Source organism: Peromyscus californicus, unplaced genomic scaffold (assembly GCF_007827085.1).
Source record: "Peromyscus californicus insignis strain IS unplaced genomic scaffold, ASM782708v3 Scaffold_14__1_contigs__length_90479793_seg_2, whole genome shotgun sequence".
In the NCBI taxonomy this organism is placed as follows: domain Eukaryota; kingdom Metazoa; phylum Chordata; class Mammalia; order Rodentia; family Cricetidae; genus Peromyscus; species Peromyscus californicus.
In genome coordinates this window covers 64313421-64333493 of record NW_026294436.1, presented here as the reverse complement: position 1 = coordinate 64333493, position 20073 = coordinate 64313421, and the positions used below count along the sequence as shown (strand labels likewise).

At 45.8% G+C, this 20073-nt stretch overlaps 2 protein-coding genes across 6 annotated transcripts in view; both read left to right on the top strand.

The window, feature by feature from the left end:
• Ahctf1 (AT-hook containing transcription factor 1) overlaps positions 1-2919 on the top strand; it is a 57442-nt gene extending 54523 nt beyond the window's left edge. For all 5 annotated transcript variants that reach the window (XM_052737787.1, XM_052737786.1, XM_052737785.1 and 2 more), the window contains exons 35-36: positions 316-392; positions 1266-2919. In XM_052737787.1, the coding sequence (XP_052593747.1) occupies positions 316-392; positions 1266-1461 (273 nt within the window). In that variant the 3' untranslated portion in view covers positions 1462-2919. The remainder of the gene's footprint in view (positions 1-315; positions 393-1265) is intronic.
• The window catches only part of LOC128110054 (kinesin-like protein KIF28), a 66671-nt gene continuing 49204 nt past the window's right edge, over positions 2607-20073 (top strand). The window contains exons 1-6 of the mRNA XM_052737790.1: positions 2607-2705; positions 7831-8022; positions 10179-10382; positions 12080-12115; positions 15199-15423; positions 18449-18603. Coding sequence (XP_052593750.1) covers positions 2616-2705; positions 7831-8022; positions 10179-10382; positions 12080-12115; positions 15199-15423; positions 18449-18603 — 902 coding nt within the window. The 5' untranslated portion in view covers positions 2607-2615. The remainder of the gene's footprint in view (positions 2706-7830; positions 8023-10178; positions 10383-12079; positions 12116-15198; positions 15424-18448; positions 18604-20073) is intronic.

Sequence of the window (20073 nt, the reverse complement as noted above, 5' to 3'; positions counted from 1 at the left end):
AGAATTCACTCTGTAGACCAGGCTGGCCTCAAACTCAGAGATTCGCCTGCCTCTGCCTCCCGGGTTCCGGGGTTAAAGGCGTGCACCACCACCATCTGGCCAGGCAGGATACTTTTAAAATCAGACTAGATGGCACACCCCTTTAATCCCAGCACTCAGAAGGCAGAGGCAAGCCGGTCTCTGAGTTTGAGGCCAGCTTGGTCTACAAAGCAAGTCCTAGGACAGCCAGTTACAGAAAAACCCTGTCTCAAAAATCAAAAACAGAAAAATTTTAATTGCTTAGGCAATTTATATTTTCTAATTTTTAACCCATAGGAGAGTGGCCCTAAACCATTAGAAATCGTAGAACAAAAAGCAAAAAGAAGCAGGACTGTGAAGACAAGAGCAAGCAGGTAAGCAGCACTCTGCTCTGTAGCCTCTCCACTTGTTGGCTGGGAAGAGGGCTTCTCAGACATACCTGGTGCTGGCTCCTTGACGTTGGCCAGGAGCCCAGTGCTGAAGGTAGCATTCTCCAGAGTGGAGAGGGGTGGCCTAAAGGTGGTTCTTTGTCCACTGGGGGTGACTGGGAGAGAAGATAGTTTTTGCCTTTTCGTTAATAAGGAATTATAACTTGAAAGTCCCGCAGTTGTTTCTCTACTAGCAATGTTACTGCATCTGTGGTAAAATCAGTTCATTGGGATATTTTTGTTTCATGGTATTCTGTTCATGCTGTACTTAGGCATGGCTAAATTTAATAAACATGCAAATTAATAAATAAGCATAGTGCTCTTGTGTAAATTGTCTGTGTCTAAGGTACACACACATCCTCAGCAGCTGCTACTGTTTCGGAGTATTGCCCCACCCACCCCTTTTGTGATACAGCACTGCATACCTAAGCCGAGCCCTGAATTCCTTGTGTTTTTCCTTAGACTAGGTCTTTAGAACATAGAGCCTTGGCTAGATTGGAACTTGCTAAGTAAACCAGGCCAACCTCAAACTCTTCTACTCTCCTCCTGCCTTTCTTACTGAGTCTTGGAATTTATAAGCTCCGTGGGCCTGCTGGCTCTCATCCCATGAGCAAACCATAGGTACTTGGACCATCCTTGTAGCACAGCAGTGTTTCCTATGCATATGTACTAAGTATGTGGGCACAGACGGGATGGGTGGGAGGTGACACTGACCCTGCCTGCCATTAGCCCTCAGCTGTGCTTTGGTCCCTTCCCCTTCAGTTCTCCAGAGTGACTCACTGTGGTGCCTGTTCCTACTTGAGTGTCTCTCTCTTTCAGAAACACGGGGAAAGGAAGCTCTTGGTCACCTCCCCCTGTAGAAATTAAGCTGATTTCTCCCTTGGCAAGCCCTGTTGATGAAATAAAGATCAGCAAACCAAGAAAAACTACAGAAGTAGCAGGAAAAACTCTTGGAAGGGGCAAAAAGAAGCTGTCTTCCTTTCCGAAGCAAGTTCTACGCAGGAAAATGTTGTAATTTTTAGCCCAAGATTTTAACGTGCACCTGTTTGTAAAGTCATCAGTATTTGTGTGGATTATTAAAGTCACCTAATTTGGAAGGAAATAATTTATATAAATTGTACAATTTTGTAAACAAGTAAATAAGTAGCTCCACATGAAGTGTGGTTCTTCTAGCCCAGGCGTTTTATAAAATTTCATACGTTTATATAATATGTAAATATGGCTTATTATTGGGATGTTAAATAAACTACTGTAAAGTATACCACTGTGTGTCTGTTAGATTTTTGAGAAGGGATTTCTGTCTTAGTCGTGATTTTATATGCTACTAGACATTTGTCCGTTTTCTTCATTGGTACTAGAACTAGTCTTGAAATGAGGGTGACCGACTGTTGATTATTTTTTAAAGTTGCTGTTTTATAATTTATGCACTTTGAGTCTGTTACTCAGATTTCTAATCATTACATGTACTTTCCTTGGGCTTTGCCTGATACTGTGTTGAATTTGAATTGTGGGCATGTGATTTTGCCTTTTTGTAGTTTTACAAATTTTGTGTAATCTACCTCAAAAGAGTAATTTTCCAGTAATGCATTGGTTAACTATAATGCTGGCATTTCTTGTTCAGTAACTTAAAGACTATTCTTGTCTCAATTCAGAGACTAATTATCCAGGTTAGATTGACCGGTTCACTGCTTCTTAGCAACCTCATGAAAGGATTTAAGAAAGAAATGTGAATAAAACTGCTCCAGATACTCAGTCCACTGGTGTGTGCCTACTGTTGAGAAGAGAGTTGGACCAATTTTAGATTACCCGTGCTGTGACGGCTCCTGAGTCACAGCAGCCTCTCAGTATTCAGGAGAAAACTGCAGTGCCCACAGGACCTCAGGCACAGATCATGGAGAATGGAAGAGTGTGAGTAGATGCGGAGAGGAGAGACAACCCCTGTTGTACAGCATGAGTGTGCGCAAGTAATGGCGCCTGATGGAGGCTAGGAAATTCATCAATAACTAAGTGTTGTCAAATAATTGATGACAGGTAATTGATAGTGTGTAATGAATGGACCCTTAGTAATTGATACCTAGAAACAGACTGCCTTTGTCAACTAAGCTCTGGATGTTTTCGTGTGAAGTGTAGCGGTGTGCTCTGTATGTTATTTTTCTACCGAATAGCATTATGGAAAAGGAGAAAAGGGGGGAAGAAATGCCTGTGCCGGGGAGCACGGACAGCGTGAGAGTGGCAGTACGGGTGCGGCCTTTCAGCCAGGTCAGTCGTGTCATTGCCTTGTCGACAGTTACTGCCTGATTTTACTCACTTTTAATAACAGTTGCGGAATTTGTACTGAAGCTGCTTGTCATTTATGAAATACTAAACTTATTTAAATGAATTTGTCAAATGAATAACAAAAGCTCTAAGCATAATTTAGTAAACAATTTCATTCCTTGGTACAAGTAGCACAATAAAAAACTGACAAGAGAAATACTGTCAAGTTAATAATTATTTAAACCAGTGCAGTTGGGTGCAGGAGAACGTGTGGTGTCTGCTTTTTTTTTTTTTTTTGGCGGTGGGGGTGGGGTGGGGTGGTTCTTTGGGGTTTGGTTTTTTTTTTTGGTTTTTGTTTGTTTGTTTTTGGTTTTTCAAGACAGGGTTTCTCTATGTAGCTTGAGCCTGTTCTAGAACTCACTCTGTATCCCAGGCTGTCCTCAAAATCCGCCTGCCTGAAGGTGTGCACCACCACCGCCTGGCTTGTATCTGCTTTTAATGCATGTATGGGGGCAGAGGTGGAGCTCAGTGATAGTGTTCACCTGCCGTGTATGAATCCCTGGGGTGGCTCACCAGCACTCTGTAAAACTAGGCATGGTGACATGGGAATCCCAGCAGGAGGAGTTAGAGACCCGACTAGAAGCTGCCATCCTTGGCTGTGTTGTACATTCAAGGCCAGCTTGAAACCCTGTCTCAAAAACACCCAAAGTTTTATCTTTTATAAAAGTAGGTCTTGCCATGTGTGTACATAGATCAGTGATCCCAACACAGAATGCTGAATCAGGAGAATCATAAGTCACAATGAGACCATGCCAGGCCACGCTCACATGTTAATGGGTTTGTGTGCGAATCTACAACTTTCTATGGAAACACTACTGCTCTTGAGATCTCGTGTACACAAGGCCACCCCTTCCCTTTGGCTGTGTCCCATTCTACGTTAGAACGTGTAGGCACACTGTCCAGAGTGCACAGGTCAGAAGCCTCTGGACCTAAACCCCTCTACAGGAGTGGGGAACTTGGAGAAGATACTGTGATGTAATGAGCCTGCCAGGTAGAGAGCTGTGACCACTGGAACTTACCATCCATCCTTTCCATTATGGTAGGCTTGTCTTTACCCACTGTGACCAGTGATGTCTTGTTGCTATAGGACTGCCAGAAAATGCTAATTCTAAAGGGAAGTAAACAGGGGACTGGAGAGATGGCTCAGTGGTTAAGAGCATTGGCTGCTCTTGCAGAAGACCCAGGTTCAGTTCCCAGCAACTACATGGGGACTAACAACTATCCATAACTCCAGTTCCAGGGCATCTGATGCCCTCTTAACCTCCATAGGCACCAGGCACGCACATACATGTAGGCAAAACACAAAAGAAAAACTAAGGATTTTTAAATAAAGGGTAAGTATCCAGTTGATTTTCTGCTCCATTCCAAAACTGGGACCAGAAACCTAGAGGTACTTTTGTCCTGTTCTTACCGGAGAGCCCAGCTCATGAATCTGCAAATGGCAGCTAACCTACCTGACACACCCGACAGGAGGTACTCCACCAGGTAACTCCAGGTTATCTTCTGGAGCCTGGAATGTCACAGTGTGCCTCGTTAAACACTTCCTGTGGAGACCACCCCAGCCCCACAGGGCTCCTGTTTTCATTAGCTCATGCTGTGGGCATAGACATCACACTACAGGAGGAAGAAGACTCTTACGGAGTTCTGCAAACCCTGTACAACTTTGCCACCCAGGAAATAAGTTTGCACTTTATACACCGTCCCCCAGACCACCCCCCCCACACACACACACACATGCACCCTATGTCAAGAATTAAAAGAATGTTACCCACCAGTCACCCCTAAGGATGTCTCCTATCCAAGGTCCTGAATCTTGATGCTACCAACTCATACCATCATGGGTAGATGGATGAATGCATAGTTCTTACTGTGTCCTCTAAAGGAGTACAGTCTCCACTTACTAGCAGAGTATTACTATAGTAGAGCCAGGTCCTACCAGGAAGGAAGGAAGGGAACCAGGTTCCCAGCCTCTCTGCTTTGCAACAGCTGGCCTGTGTGTGGCTACTCCTGGGCAGGACCTAGGATGTCCAGTTCTATGGATCCAGGTATAAGGGATGCTCAAAATGCTATCATCTAATGTTGGGGCGGTATGCACAAGACCAAGAGAAGGTCTTCCTCCAGCACCTATGTATGTATAGTCAGGATGGGAGGTATCTTTCTGAGCTCCCTCAAGTCCAGTCCCATCTGGCTTTCTCACGGGGACTGGGCTATGGAAGGGAATGTGAGTATTCAAGATCCCGACCTCTGTTTTGTCACAGCCTTTCCAACCTCAGGTTCATCTGGCAGCTTACATTACCTGTGTCTACTGTGACCCTCCTAGTGTTATTGTAAGTGCTTTGAAGATGGAACGTTCCCCACAGGCCTGCATGTCAGAATGCTTGCTTCCCAGCCAGTGGCAGTTCGGGGAGATTGTGGAGCCTTTGGGACATAGGGCCTCGCTGGCCTCTGAAAGCTACTGAGACCTTCAGCTTGAGCTTGCTTGGAGTCCCATTACTGTTTCCTGATCTGCTAAACTGTGAACAAACTGCTACAGGCTCCTGCCACCAGTCCCCCGGCCATCCCCACTGTCCCCCGCCATCCCCACCATCATGCCTAACGGACACGGTGGCCTGAAACAGCCCAAACAAGCCCTTCCCTTCAAGTGCTTTGTGAAAGTCCTTTGTCACGGGGCCTGAGAACAGTAATTACTGTGGGGGCCGGGGGGAGGTCGAGGGTCCAGTGCTCCCTCAACCTGCGTTTTGAACTGTTCACTTTCCCGGGCCTGTAATGTCTCTCCTAATAGAATATCTACCCCCAGAATGCTCTCGGGGACCGGGGATATTAGTGCGAAACAGAATGGGGGTATTCTCCTCATGCCCAGGCACAGAACAACACTTGTTTTTCTCTGATGGTCGTACCCCCATCCCCACCGGTTACTTTACATAGCCCTCGCACCTGCAGCCCTTGGGCACCTGTAACCACCAGAGCAGTGGGCTCCATGTCTTCGTAGGCCCAGTGGAATAGTGAATTCCTTGGAAGGACTGTGTCACCCTCTAAAGCTTATTCTGAGATAAAATCTTGTTCTCTGATCTCCACACGCACCATGGTGAGGGCATATACACACACGCATGCACTCACACACATCATACATTCTCTAATAATAAAATGAGATATAATGAAAATGGATTTCCCGGGTCCTTGAATCGCCTGGGCCTAAGTGGCTTCTCCCATCCATGCCAGTTCCCACAAAATGCCCATGACTTCCTCGATGCTTGCTCTGAGCTACCTGCCCTGACACACCCCTCTCATTTGGCCAGGCTGCTGCTCTTGTGGCCACAGAGATCAATTCTACTGTGGACCAAGCTCCTTGGATCTGGCAGGCAGTCTGGATGCTCTTCCTCAGGCCAGATGATCGCTAATGTTGCTCCCCTCCCAGCTCCATTTCTTCTCACAGAGAAGATGTCATTCCCATATCCCAGAGTGTGCTCACTTGAGCAGGCAAAGTTCTCAGGACAATCTGTTGAAAAGATTTTGTTAGCCGGGTTGTGGTGGCACAGGCCTTTAAGCCCAGCATTTGGGAAGCAGAGGCAGGCAGATCTCTGAGTTTGAGGCCAACCTAGTCTACAGAATGAGTTCCAGGACAGCCAGGGGTACATGGAAAAACTCTTGTCTCAAAAAACCAAACAAAAAATAAAAGGTTTTGCTAGCTGTCTAGGTACGCTGCCGCTGTGCAGTCTGGAACAGTCTGCTTCTGCTTCTGTCTCTATTGGTACAAGCATCAGGCGTAGGTGGAGTCTCAGTCCTCATTTCCTTCCATGTGCTGATGAGGTGCCAGTTCCCTTGATTCCTCTCTCATTTTTACCTACTGCGCATGGCTGGTTGCTGGGATTCTTTCCTTGGTGTCCCAGGCTTCCATTTCCCTAGCATTGTGCAGGCTGAAACTCTTCTGGTATTTAGCACTTTTGCCCATAGCCATCTAGATATTGGTGGCCATCCAGTCCACAGAAACAACCCCACTACGGTAGCGAGACACTGTCCTTTCTTTTAACAGTGGTGCAATGGGCATTTGGAAAACAGCTGTTCATAATCCAGCATTGCCTTTGGGGTATACTCATTAGGACAGTCACAAGCATCTTGCCATATGGAGGGTTCCTTCCCATACAGAATTACATATCGTACTTGTGTGCCTCCTTGCTCAAGCTTTTATTTTCTTATCCAATCCCTCAGTTTTCTGGTTGGCTTACCAATTATTCAAGAAAAAAAATCCAGCCGGGTGGTGGTGGCACATGCCTTTAATTCCAGCACTCGGGAGGCAGAGCCAGGCAGATCTCTGTGAGTTCGAGGCCAGCCTGGTCTACAAAGCGAGTTCCAGGACAGGCACCAAAGCTACACAAAGATACCCTGTCTCAACAAACCAAAAAAAAAAAAAAAAAAAAAAAAAAAAAAAAAAAAAAAAAAAAAAAAAAAAAAAAAGAAAAAGAAAGAAAGAAGAAAAAAAGAAAAAAAAAGAAAGAAAGAAAAAATCCAGTCCCAATATATGAGAAGCAGCCACGAGGTGCCACAAGACAAGATGAAGCAGTAGAGATCAGTGTTGCCAAGTGAGCCTCACCAGCAGGTGCATGAGCCTAGGCAGACCCTACAACTCTAGTCAGAGAACAAGGCTTATAAATCAGGCTTTCTCACTGGTCTATTGCTGTGAAGAGACACCGTGGACAAGGCAACTCCTAGAAAAAAGTATTTAATTGAGGGCTGCTTATAGTTTCAGAGGGTTGAGTCCATGACCATCATGTCAGGGATCATGGCAGCAGGCAGGCAGGCATGGCCCTGGAGCAGTAGCTGAGAGCTTATATCTTATCAACAAGTTAGAGGCAGAGAAATGGAAACGGAGTGGGTGTGGCCTTGCTGGAGGAGGTGTGTCACTGGGGTTAGGCTTTGGGTTTCAAAAGCCCATGCCATACCAACTAGAAACCGAATATTCAAATATGAGCCTATAGGGGCCATTCTCATTCAAACCACCACAAGGGGTTGGGACAAGTGACTTCTTCCAGCCAGAATGTACTGTGATTCTGAATTTGTAACCTAACTATAGAGAGAGAAGAACTCTGGAAGCCGCTGTGTGGTTTCCATGCATTCCCAAAGCACCACCATCCGAGACCCTAAAAATGGAGAGCATTTGAAGACCTTCACCTTTGACCTGGCATATTGGTCTCACGACGGATATCAAAAGGACAAAGATGGCATCCTTATTCCATCTAATCCAACTAGTAAATTTGCAGGCCAGGTAAGTTGCTTGGAAACTACAGTGGTAGATTTTGTGTTTTGTGTTTTCTTTTCTGATGCACTATAAACATTTCAGTATTGTCCACGCCAGAGCAGGGAGACGGCTCAGTTGTCAAAACACTTGCTGCCGGAGCATGAGGACCTGAGTTTGATAAAACACACTGTTAGAAGTTCTTGGAAGCATACATAGCATACAAGGAAATCAGTGCAGGAATCGGTTAATATAACTATAAGTCAAATTCCATTAATCCTAGAGACCACACAACCTTTATAGTACAATAATTCTTTGTTTCTGTTTTTGTTTTGTTTTTTTTTTGATACAGTGTCTCTCTATGCAGCCCTGGCTAGCCTAGAACTTGTTTTCTAGACCAGGCTGGCCCCAAATTCACAGAGATCCTCCTGCCTCTGCCTCCTAAGTGCTGGTATTAAAGGCATGAAGGTTTTTTTATTCCTTTCTATGAGAAACAAATAGTATTTTTTGTTGTTGTTTTCTGTTTTTTGAGACAGGGATTCTCTCTGTAGTCCTGGCTGTCCTGCAATTAGTTCTGTAAAGCAGGCTGACCTTGAACTCGGAGATTCCCCTGCCTCCTGCCTCCTGAGTGCTGGGACTAAAGGAATGTGCCACCACTGCCTGGCTAGAAACAAATAGTATTAAAATTGGTTATTTTAAATTTTTTCTTAGTAGATCATACTATTTTGGTGTGTATGTCTTTCTCAGAATTAAAAATTACATAAATTACACAAGTGTATATATTGTGACAAACGGATTACATGATTCTCCCTTTTTCTTCTTTGAGAGCTGTTGCTGGAGTGGCTGTGACCAGAAAGAGAAGGAGCCAGGCCACACCTGCCTTTCGAGCAACTCTGTACAAGCATCTTTGGATTCCACTTTTAAAAAATGTTTCCTTTTTTTTTTTTTCTTTCTGTTTCCATCTCCCAAAGCACTACTCTACCGTGATGCCTGATTTTAAAAGCTTGTTGTTCTTGCTGTTGTTTTAATATATTTTCAGGGGCTGGAGAGGTGGCAGCTGAGTGCTTAAGAGCACTAGCTGCTCTTCCACAGGACCTGGGTTCAATCCCAGCAGTCACATGATGGCTCACAACTGTCTGTAACTCCAGTTCTAGGAGATCTTCTGGTCTCCAAGGACAGCAGGCACACGTGTGGTACATAAACACACATGTAGGCAAAACACCCATGCACATAAAATAATAAAAATGTAAATAGATTTTGTATTAATTCTTTTAGAACTCCATGCATGCATACATTACATTTTTATGGTATTCACCCCTTGCTCCTTCCCTAAACTCCTCCTAGATCCACCCCCCACTTTCCCATCCCCTCCCAATTTCTTGTCTTCTCTCTCCCTCCCTCCCTCCCTCCCTCCCACCCTTTCTTTCTTTACCCATAGAGCCCAATTTTAGCTGTCCATATATCAGGAATGTGGAGCCATTAACTGCAGCTTCTTAACTTACCAGGGGTCACACCCTTAAAGCAAATTGTCTCCCCTGGAAACCACCAACTGTCAGTACCTCCTCAGCTGGGTGAGGCTCACGAGTCCCGCCCACTCTGTGCTGGAATGGCAACTGGCTTGCTATTGTGCAGGGCTTGTGAGTTCCTGAGTGAAGGTCCATCATGCCCTGAAGGCACTGTTTGGCTCGGGCCCTCCCTGACCTCTGGCTCTTCCCATCTTTCTGCTCCCTCTTCTTCAGTGGTCTCTGAGCATTGAGGAGAGGTTTGTTTTTTTAAGAGTGCATGCATTAGGCAACTTTCTGTTAGTATATATATCTATCTATCTATACATAAACACCTGCGATAACCCACTCTGAAGAGTCAAGGCTCACTTGGCTCACTGTGTAGGCAGCAGCCCGTTACTTTTCCAGACTGTGGTGAAGTAAGACATTACAGCAGGCAGTGTTGGGGGAGGCAAAGCTCCAGATCTCATGGCAGGAAATAAAAGAATGAGACTGGGGTGAAGTTTCCGCAGCCTCCCAGCGCTACCAACCTGGGGGGGCTAAACCTTTGAGTGGCACCCTGGATACAAAATACAGTTCTGTGGAGGGGTTTGTGTCGTGTGAGTGTGTGCATACACTCATATGTGTGCTGAAGTGATGCTTTAGAGCCACCAGGGTTGGTGACAGTTACAATTTCTTCTCTAGATCCATGTCTTCCATGATATTGGAAGAGGAATTCTAGACAGTGCCTGGCGAGGCTACAATGCTACTCTCCTGGCCTATGGCCAGACTGGCTCTGGAAAAAGCTACTCCATGGTTGGCTTTGGCACAAACAAGGGTATTATTCCAAGAGTGTGTGAAGAGCTCTTCCAAGCTATTAAGATGCAAAGAGAAAACATAGAACTCCAGGTATGTATCCATTATTCTAGAATCCTTTCTTTGGGGAACTGCACCTTTTCATTTCCCACAAATGGAAGGCACTAACATCTGTTTTCAGATTTGTGTGTGTGTGTGTGTGTGTGTGTGTGTGTGTGTGTGTGTTGGGGGACATTTGATGGCACTGTGAATCTCAAGATTGCATTTGCATTAATTAAATAAAATTAACCTTGGGTCAGGAGGCCGTGTTGGCAACTAGTTAACAGGAAGTAATCATAGAGCCTCGGAGGGCATCTGGGAGAGAGCGAGAAACACAGGAAGTAGTAGGGTGGGATTTGGCGTGGAGCAGCTTTTTCTGGTTTAGCAAAGAGTAGACACCAGCAAGGAGAGAGGGTCAGCTAGTTGCTACTCGGCCTCTCTGAGCCCCCAGGTTTTCTCCTCAGCCTTTGAATCTTGAATCTTATTCATAATTGAATGATAGAGATTCAGTTAAAGCTACCTTTAGCGGCAGTGATGGGGCCAGTGCCTGTGGGAACCCAAGTGACCAGGATGCTGCTAGAGAAGCAGGTTCGAAACTATGGAGTTGCAATTGCTGGCTGAGATAGCAGTCGATTAAGGCTCAGCCACTGTGCCAAAGTTGAAACAATGTTGGCACCCAATATGGGGCCCAAATTTCTACACAGGGCCTGAGAAAGCTGAAAATAAATAAATAAATAAATAAATTAATTAATTAATTAATTAATTAAGGATGCGGCTCCTTTAAGAGGTGCTGTTGTGCAGCAGAGCACTTGAGCAACCAGCATGCTAAATAGAAGCAACAAGCTAAGTAAAGTGCCTGCCACTGTGTGGGAACCAACTTCCTAGAGCTGGGTAGGTTAAATGCAACTCTCAGGTAAATGCAGCTCTCAGCCAGGCTCTGGGTTTAAGGCTGGGCTCTCAGCGATCTGAGGAGGGGGTGAAGCCAACCACCAGAGCCACATGGCAGAGGGTTAGTAGGCGAAGCACATACTGTGTGAGTCATTTCTGTAAAGTCCACCCTAAAACCCTCCCCCAGCACCGAATGGCAGAAGCCACATCCTCCCCTCCTGTCCACGTTCTAATTAATCTTCCTGTCTTAGCCCCCCCCCCCCAGAACCGGAATTGCAGGCCTGACAATAATCCCTGTTTTGTGTGTTTTCCTTTTCTTTTTGATTGTGTGTGTGAGTGTGTACATGAGTATGTGACACAACAGTGCATGCACACATGTCTATACAGGTAGAGATACATGCTTCCGTGCACATGTGTGGAGGCCAGAGGAGGACACTGGGTGTCCCCTCCATCACTCTCCACCTTGTTCCCTTGAGACAAGGTCTCTCACTGAACCTGGAGTTTGATGTGTTTAGATAGACTGTCAGGCAGTCAGCCCAGAGCGCCTCCTGTCTGCACCCCCACAGTTGCAGGTGAGCACAGTCATACCCGGCTTTTTATGTGGGTGCTGGGAATCCTAACTCAGGTCCTCATGCTTGAGCGGCCAGTGTTCTTACCCACTGAGCAGCTCCCAGCCTGTTTTGTGTCTTTTTAAATTTTATATTGCGAGACTTTCCAGTGCCGTAAAATTCCCTGAGAAGCATGTGGTTTGAAACAGTTCAGTGCAGTTAATGTTAGTAAGCCTTTTCCTTTGTTGAATGTTTATATTCTTGTTGCTACATCACTCCTGAACTCAGGACACTGACACATTGTTCTCCCTACAGGTCATGTTTAGCATGCTGGAAATCTACAATGAACAGGTAACATTGTAGCTGGAGAGTTTTCTCTCCCGTCCCGTCAATCCCCAGCAGTCCGACAGCCCACTTATAAAATAAACACACAGGCTCTTATATTATTTAAACTGTTTGGCCTAGTGGCTCAGGCTTCTAGCTATCTAGTTCTTACATCTTAAATTAATCCATTTCTATAAATCTATACCTTGCCACGTGGCTTGTGGCTTACCGGCATCTTCACATGCTGCTTGTCATGGCGGCGGCTGGCAGTGTCTCCCTCTGCCTTCCTGTTCTCTCAATTCTCCTCTCTGTTAGTCCCACCTATACTTCCTGCCTGGCCCACTGGCCAATCAGTGTTTTATTTATTGACCAATCAGAGCAACACATTTGACATACAGACCATCCCACAGCATAACATTCTCTCTATCTCTGTCTCTTTCTCTCTGTCTCTGCTGAGAATCAAACCCAGGTCCTTGCACACCCTAAGACAGGCTTTACCACTGAGCCCCACCTATCCTGGGAGCCTGTGCTGACTCTGGATTACTGGCACCAAGGGCTCTGGTCCCCCGTCATGCTGTGTTGAATGTAGCCCACCTGCCTCTCCAGCACCACCTCAAATTCCTTGTTCTTCACTGTAGGGAACCTTTTTCATTCAAACCATCACAGCAAATCTCCTGCCTTTCCAGACATGCCCTTCTCTGACCGCTGTCCTTTCTCTGCTGCTGAAGAAACCACTTGACTTCCAGGCCATCGCTTCATGCGTCCTGAGATCATTATGGTCAGTGGGTGAGATGCTGTTGGGGACCAAAAGGGGACTCCTGAGTCTCTGCAGCCCTTGCTGTCTGAGGCATGGCTCATCTCTGCTTTGGAGAGCACAAGAGAGATGAGCCGCCTTGCCATGTGCCGTGAGGCTGCTGACGGACGCTGCAATTTCCTTTCCACAACATTCTCGTGTGTCACTAAATAGGACTTTTAATTCCCCTATCCCACTCAAGTAAAGGTGTGAAACACATTCTTTTTTTTTAAATTATTTTATTTATTTATTTTTTAAGATTTATTTATTTATTATGTATACAGTATTCTGCCTGCATGTGTCCCTGCAGGCCAGAAGAGGGCACTAGATCTCATTACAGAGGGTTGTGAGTCACCATGTGGTTGCTGGAAATTGAACTCAGGACCTCTGGAAGAGCAGTCAGTGCTCTTAACTGTAGTTGGAGTTTTCCTGCCTTGCCCACAGTCAGGACAAATCTTCGTCACCCGCCAGTCCCACAGCCACTCAGACCCAACCAAGTAAACACAGAGACTTATATTGGTTACAAACTGTATGGCCGTGGCAGGCTTCTTGCTAACTGTTCTTACAGCTTAAATTAATCCATTTCCATTAATCTATACCTTGCCACGTGGCTCGTGGCTTACCGGCATCTTCACATGCTGTTTCTCATCATGGCGGCTGGCAGTGTCTCTCTCTCTCAGCCTTCCACTTCCCAGCTTTATTCTCCTCCTTGTCCCGCCTACACTTCCTGCCTAGCCAATGGCCAATCAGTGTTTTATTTATTGACTAATTAGCAACACATTTGCCATACAGAACATTCCACAGCACTTAACCACTGAGCCATCTCTCCAGTCCCCCGTGAAACACATTCTTAGCTCAAGGGTCACAGGGGAGCAGTTGGTGCCTTGGATCTAGTTCACAGCCTGCGGCTGGCAGACTTCTGTCTGGAGCAGTGGGAAGAACAGAAGAATGAGACAGGGTGCTGCTCGGTAGCCCAGGCTAGCTTAGAACTCACTGTATCTTAGAGGTAGAATGCTTGTTTACCAGCCTTAAAGCCCTTGATTTCATCCCAAGGCCACCAAAATAATAATGATGATGATGATGATGATGATGATAATTCTGTAAATCAGAGATAAATATATTCAAGCATAGAAGTTTTAAAAGTCATCTGTTTATAGTCAAAAAAGTGTGTACTCTCAACATCCCAACTTACAACCCACCTCCCAGCTCTCCCATGCCCCAGAGAAGGAAGGCATCCTCGGCCTGTGTGCTCAACCAGCACCTCTTGAGCTTTCCCTATGAACTGGGAGGAAGATTTCACAGCACCCTTCAAAATTCAGAGTCGGAGGCCTGGAAAATAATAAAACTGTGTTTCCAAGAATAATCGCTTAAATAAAGAACTAGGTTTCTGGGAGCTGGCAGGATGGCTCAGAGGGTTAAGACACATGTTTCCAAGCCTGATGACCTGAGTTCGGTCTCCTGAACCCACATAAAGATGGAAAGAAAGAACTGACTCCACTAAGTTCTCCTCTGACCTCCATGTGCACACTGTGGTACTGTGGGACTCCATGTGCACCTCACCTCCATGTGCGGGCACTCAAGTACACGTACACACACACGTGTACACACACACACACACACACACACACACACACACACACACACACACACACATTGGTAATTAGTCTTCTCATTCCACTGTTATGATAGACTTTCTTGTCTTCTTTTTTGTTTTTGCTTGTTCGTTTGTTTATTTGTTTGTTTGTTTGTTTGGTTTGTTTGAGACAGGGTTTCTCTGTCACTCTGGCTGTCCTGGAACTTGCTCTGTAGCCCAGGCTGGCCTCAAACTCTGAGACCCACCTGCCTCTGCCTCCCAAGTGCTGGGATTAAAGGTGTGTGCCACCACTGTCCAGCCTCTCTTGTCTTCTTTCCTGTACATTTCCCTGTTTCTTACTTAGCTCAATTATAAGGTTGTCTGGTACCTATAGAAATTCAGTATTTAAAAAAAAAAAAAAAAAAAAGAGCCAGGCGGTGGTGGCACACGCCTTTAATCCCAGCACTCGAGAGGCAGAGGCAGGTAGATCTCTGTGAGTTCGAGGCCAGCCTTGGCTACAGAGTGAGTTCCAGGAAAGGTGCAAAGCTACACAGAGAAACCTTGTCTTGGGGAAAAAAAAAGAAAGAAAAGAAAAGAAAAGAAAAGGAAGAAACTCAGTATTAATTCAACTACCTAAGACATATTTACAGAGCACCTAATATTTCACAGGCAGTGATAAGGAAGGAAATGAAATTCCCACGTTCTTGAGCTGTATACCATTTCTTCTTCTGTTTCCTCCTACAGATAAGAGATTTGCTATCTAGAACCAAGACTCCCGGAGGGTTGAAAGTCAGGGAAGATCCACAGCTGGGCTTTTTTGTGGAAGGTCTGAAGTGGGTGCCTTGTGAGAATTACGCACAGATTGAAAAGCTGATGGAGCAAGGATCAAAAATCAGGATGACAGCTTCGACCAACATGAATGCCAGCAGCAGCCGGTCCCACATGGTCATCACCATCCAGTTCAAGCAGGTGGGAGTCCTCATCTGTGGGACAGGCTCCTGGTGGCAGAGCAGGGGTGGTGCGGTGGACTTTGTCCAGAGTGGACCAGGGACTAAAGTACCCGCTTCCAACCATAGTAGGTGGGGCCCAGATGGGAAGAGCTGAGGGCCTTGCTCTCCTTGGCCCCCCCTCAATGAAGCAGGCTCCTTACTTATGACAGAGTGGTCTTATGATCAACCAATCCTTGGAGTGCCCACAGGACATGGCTGGCTGTTTTTCCTCAAGTAAATTCTATACTCCAAGGAATGAATTTTGAGGCCAAGTTGGCAAAGGAGTCAACTGTGAAGACACTGACTGTGGTCTAGCTTGGAGAACTAAGATTAGCAGACCCACACTTACCCATCTGAGGATCAGTCGTGAGCCAAGGGCATGGCCAGGTGCTCAAGCATCTTTCTGAGACTCAGACTGACCAAGATCAGTTCTTGGAAATCCTGTAACTAACTAAAACCTTTGTGTAAACGGAGGCTTTTCTGTCCTACTCGGTCCCACAGCCACTTTAAAAATAATCACTCAGAGGCTTAATATTAATTACAAATTGTTTGGCCTATCACTCAGGCTTATTATTAATTAGCTCTTACAACTTAAATTAATCCATTTCTTTTTTCTTTTTTTTTTGGTTTTTTGAGACAGGGTTTCTCTGTAGTTTTGGAGCCTGTCCTGGACTAGCTCTGTAGACCAGGCTGGCCTCGAACTCACAGAGATCCACCTGCCTCTGCCTCCCAAGTGCTGGGATTACAGGCATGCGCCACCACCGCCCGGCATTCATTTCTATTAATCTATGTTTTGCCAAGTGTCTCATGGCTTTACCTGTGCTCCTCCAGTGGCTGGCTGGCATCTCCCTGACTTCGCCCTTCTTCTCCCTGTATCTCTGCTTAGATTTCCTGCCTGGCTCTATCCTGCCTTGCTATAGGCCAAAAGCAGCTTCTTTATCAACCAATGGTAATAAAACATATTTACAGCATACAGAGGGGTTATCCCACAGCACCTTTGATAAACCAGAGAGGACCTCTCTTCTCCACTCTCCTTGGTGGGTGTCAGGACGTCTCTGAGCAACATCCCTGGTTTGGTTTGTTCTAGAAACAGTTGCTCCTGAGTCCTGGGTGAATGCCACAGCCAGCTGTGATTACACGACCCTTGTCCTCTCAGTGCTGAACCCGCAATGGAGGACACCATCTTGTTCACAAAAGTGGCTGTTAGGTACCCGTGCTAACATTTTTGAGGGGATCATCTTCCCAACCCCCAGTTTTGTCTTCTGTAAAATGGGGTGATGGCTTTGTCCTCAGGCACGTTGGGAGGCTGAGATGAGGCACTGCGTTCTAGAGAATTTTCTAGAGCTGGGAGGATGGTTCATCAGTAAAGCTCTTGCCGTGCAAACATGAGGGCCAGAGTTCAAATCCCCAGCACCCACATAAAAGGGTCAGGCACGGCAGCATGCTCCTATGATCTTCATGCTAAAGAAGCGGAGACAGGGGGATTGCAGGGACCTCCAGGAGTCTGCCCAAATCAGTGAGCTCTGGGGCAGTAAGAAACTTCCTCAAAAATCAAGTGTAGAACAGTTGAGGAAGACACGTGATAGCAACCTCCGTCCTCTGCATGAATATTCACACTTGTGTACCTGTGCATACACACACATGCACATGCACAGACATACACACACATACACATGCACATGCACAGACACACACACACACACACACATACAGAATTGTAGTCGGACTTTCTTTTGGGACCATCAGCTTCCAAATAATGACATGGAGACTTATTATTAATTATGAAAGCTTGGCCTTTAGCTTAGGCGTGTTCCCAACTAGCTTATAACTTAAATTAACCTGTTTCTATTAACCTATGTTCTGCCATGTGACTTTTTACCTCTCCTCCATCTGCATATCTGACTCCCTCCGCGCCTCACTGACATCTCTCCTGCACCTAGATTCTAACCCCTCTGAGTTCCTCTCTCTGCCAGGAAGTCCCACCTAGCCTCTCCTGCCTAGTTACTGGCCAATCAGCTTTTTATTAAACCAATCACAGTGACACATCTTCACACAGTGTAAACAAATATCCCACAACTGAGAGTTTTGTACATTTTTTTTTTTTTTTTTTTTTTTTTTTGGTTTTTCGAGACAGGGTTTCTCTGTGTAGCTTTGCGCCTTTCCTGGAACTCACTCGGTAGTCCAGGCTGGCCTTGAACTCACAGAGATCCGCCTGGCTCTGCCTCCCGAGTGCTGGGATTAAAGGCGTGCGCCACCACCGCCCGGCGAGTTTTGTACATTTTAAGGGCAGTTCACTGGATGAATTTTACCATGTGAAATTCATATACTGTATACATGATTCACCCTGTTATTGGAACTTCTTATCCGGGAACAAGGGGAGAAATCGGATGAAGGCAAATAAAGGAAGATTTTTTAAAAAATTTATTTAACTTTATTTTATGTGCATTGGTGTGAATGTGTTAGATCCCCTAGAACTGGAGTTATGGACAGTTGTGAACCACCATGTGGGTGCTGGGAATTGAACCCGGGTCCTCTGGAAGAGCAGCCAGTGGTCTAAATTGCTGAGTCATCTCTCCAGCTCCAAACTCATTTTTTTTTTTTTTTAATTAAAGAAGTTAAAATGTTAAAAAAAAAAAATCCTATAGCCAGCAGGAAACCCTGTAGGATTCCAGTCTGTGTTCATTCAGCTGCTGGACCACAAAGCTGAACAGTTCATGATGTTGCAGGTTTCACAGCATTTTATGTGCTAAGAGTTTACTGAAATGCCTGTGCCACGACTGGTATCTATTATGTCCCCCGAAAGAGCTTTGCGGAACTGGAGAGAGGCAAGCAGGACACGTGGACCCGGGAGTGCAGCATTATCACTGTCAACTGTCACTGCACGGGGCGGCACCTCCAGCGACAGCCACAGTCATCAAAACTTTATTATATTTGGAGTCATGTAAGCTCGGGGCACAGTCTGTCTCTGAGACATCAGTCTAAGAGTCTGAGGTGTGTCTCTACAGATTTTCCTGGACACAGCCCTCACCAAGCAATCCAGCATCAACATGGTGGACTTGGCAGGAAGTGAGAGGCAGAAATCATCAGGAGCTGAAGGAGACCGGCTGAGGGAAGGATCGAGGGTCAATTTAAGCCTAACCAGTTTAGGAAACGTCATCAGGTATGTGACCAGCACACAGATATTCATGTGTCTTAGTTACTTTTCTATTGCTCTGAAGATACACCTTGACCAAGGCAACTTGTAGAAGCAATAGTTTATTGGGAGCTTACAGTTTCAGAGCGGAGGAGTCCAAGACCATCATGGCAGGGAACATGGCAGCAGGCAGGCAGACAAGGCACTGGAGCAGTAGGTAAGAGCTCACATCTTTTTTTTTTTTTTTTTGCTGAATGCCGTGGTGTATCAAAGGAGGGAGGAGGTCTTAAATACAGGCTTACAGCACAATGGGAGAACCCCAGAGGGCAGAAGTTCGCTACCTATGTTTTACAATCTTGCATCTAAACTGTTAAGGCCCATTATGCAGGATACACAGACAAGGAACTTCCCTTAAGCATTCAGGAGGGTGGAACCCGGCAGGGAATTAGCATAGGGAGGATATCAAGGTCAAGGTCAGCAAGCAAGGCAACAGTTACCCAAAACGGGGGCCAGGGCCCTACAGATCCCCTTTGACTAGAACATGAGCTTCTGACTTAGGTTGCGTGGGACATCAGCAGGTCACCTTACCCATCATGGAGATACCTGCCCAGGCCACACAGGCGGAGAGCTCACATCTTGATCCAGAAGCAGGAGGCCGGAAGAGCTAACTAGAATGGTGTGGGCTTTTGAAACCTCAAAGCCCACACTCAGTGACACACCTCCTCCATCAAGGCCACACCTCCTCATCCTTTCCAAACAGTTCCACCAACTGAGGACCAAGCATTCAAACATCTGAGCCTATGGGGGCCTGTAATAGGCTTTCTCAGACTGCCAGCCCCCAAACCATAACACGGAGACTTCTTATTAATTGTGAAAGCTTGGCCGTTAGCTTAGGCTTGTCCCATTAGCTCTTTTAACTTAATTTAACCTGTTTCTATTCATCTATGTTTTGCCTCGGGGCTTTTTACCTTTCTCTCCTTCTGTATGTCCTGCTTTTCCTGCTTCCTCTGTGTCTGGCCAGTTGGCCCTGGGCATTTCCCTCTCTTTCTCCCTCTTCTTTTTCAGCCCAAATTCCTCCTCCTACTTATTCTCTCTGCCTGACAGCACCACCTATCCCTCTCCTGCCTAGCTATTGGCTATTGACTTTTTATTAGACCAATCAGGTGCTTTAGGCAGGCAAGGTAATGCAACACATCTTTACATAGTTAAACAAATGCAGCATAAACAAATGTAACACATCTTTACATAGTTAAACAAATGCAGCATAAACAAATGTAACAGACCTTTACATAATTAAAGTAGTATTCCACAACAGGGGCCATTCTCATTCAAACTACCAGGTCATGATGTAAAACAATCACATATAAAAGAGCAGAGGGTGGTACTCAAGTTCCCTAGTAAGCCCAAGACCTGGATCCCATCCCCAGTTCCAAACCTACCAAGGCAAATGAAATAAAATTAGATTAATAATAGCCTTTAGTTCATGATACAGTGGCA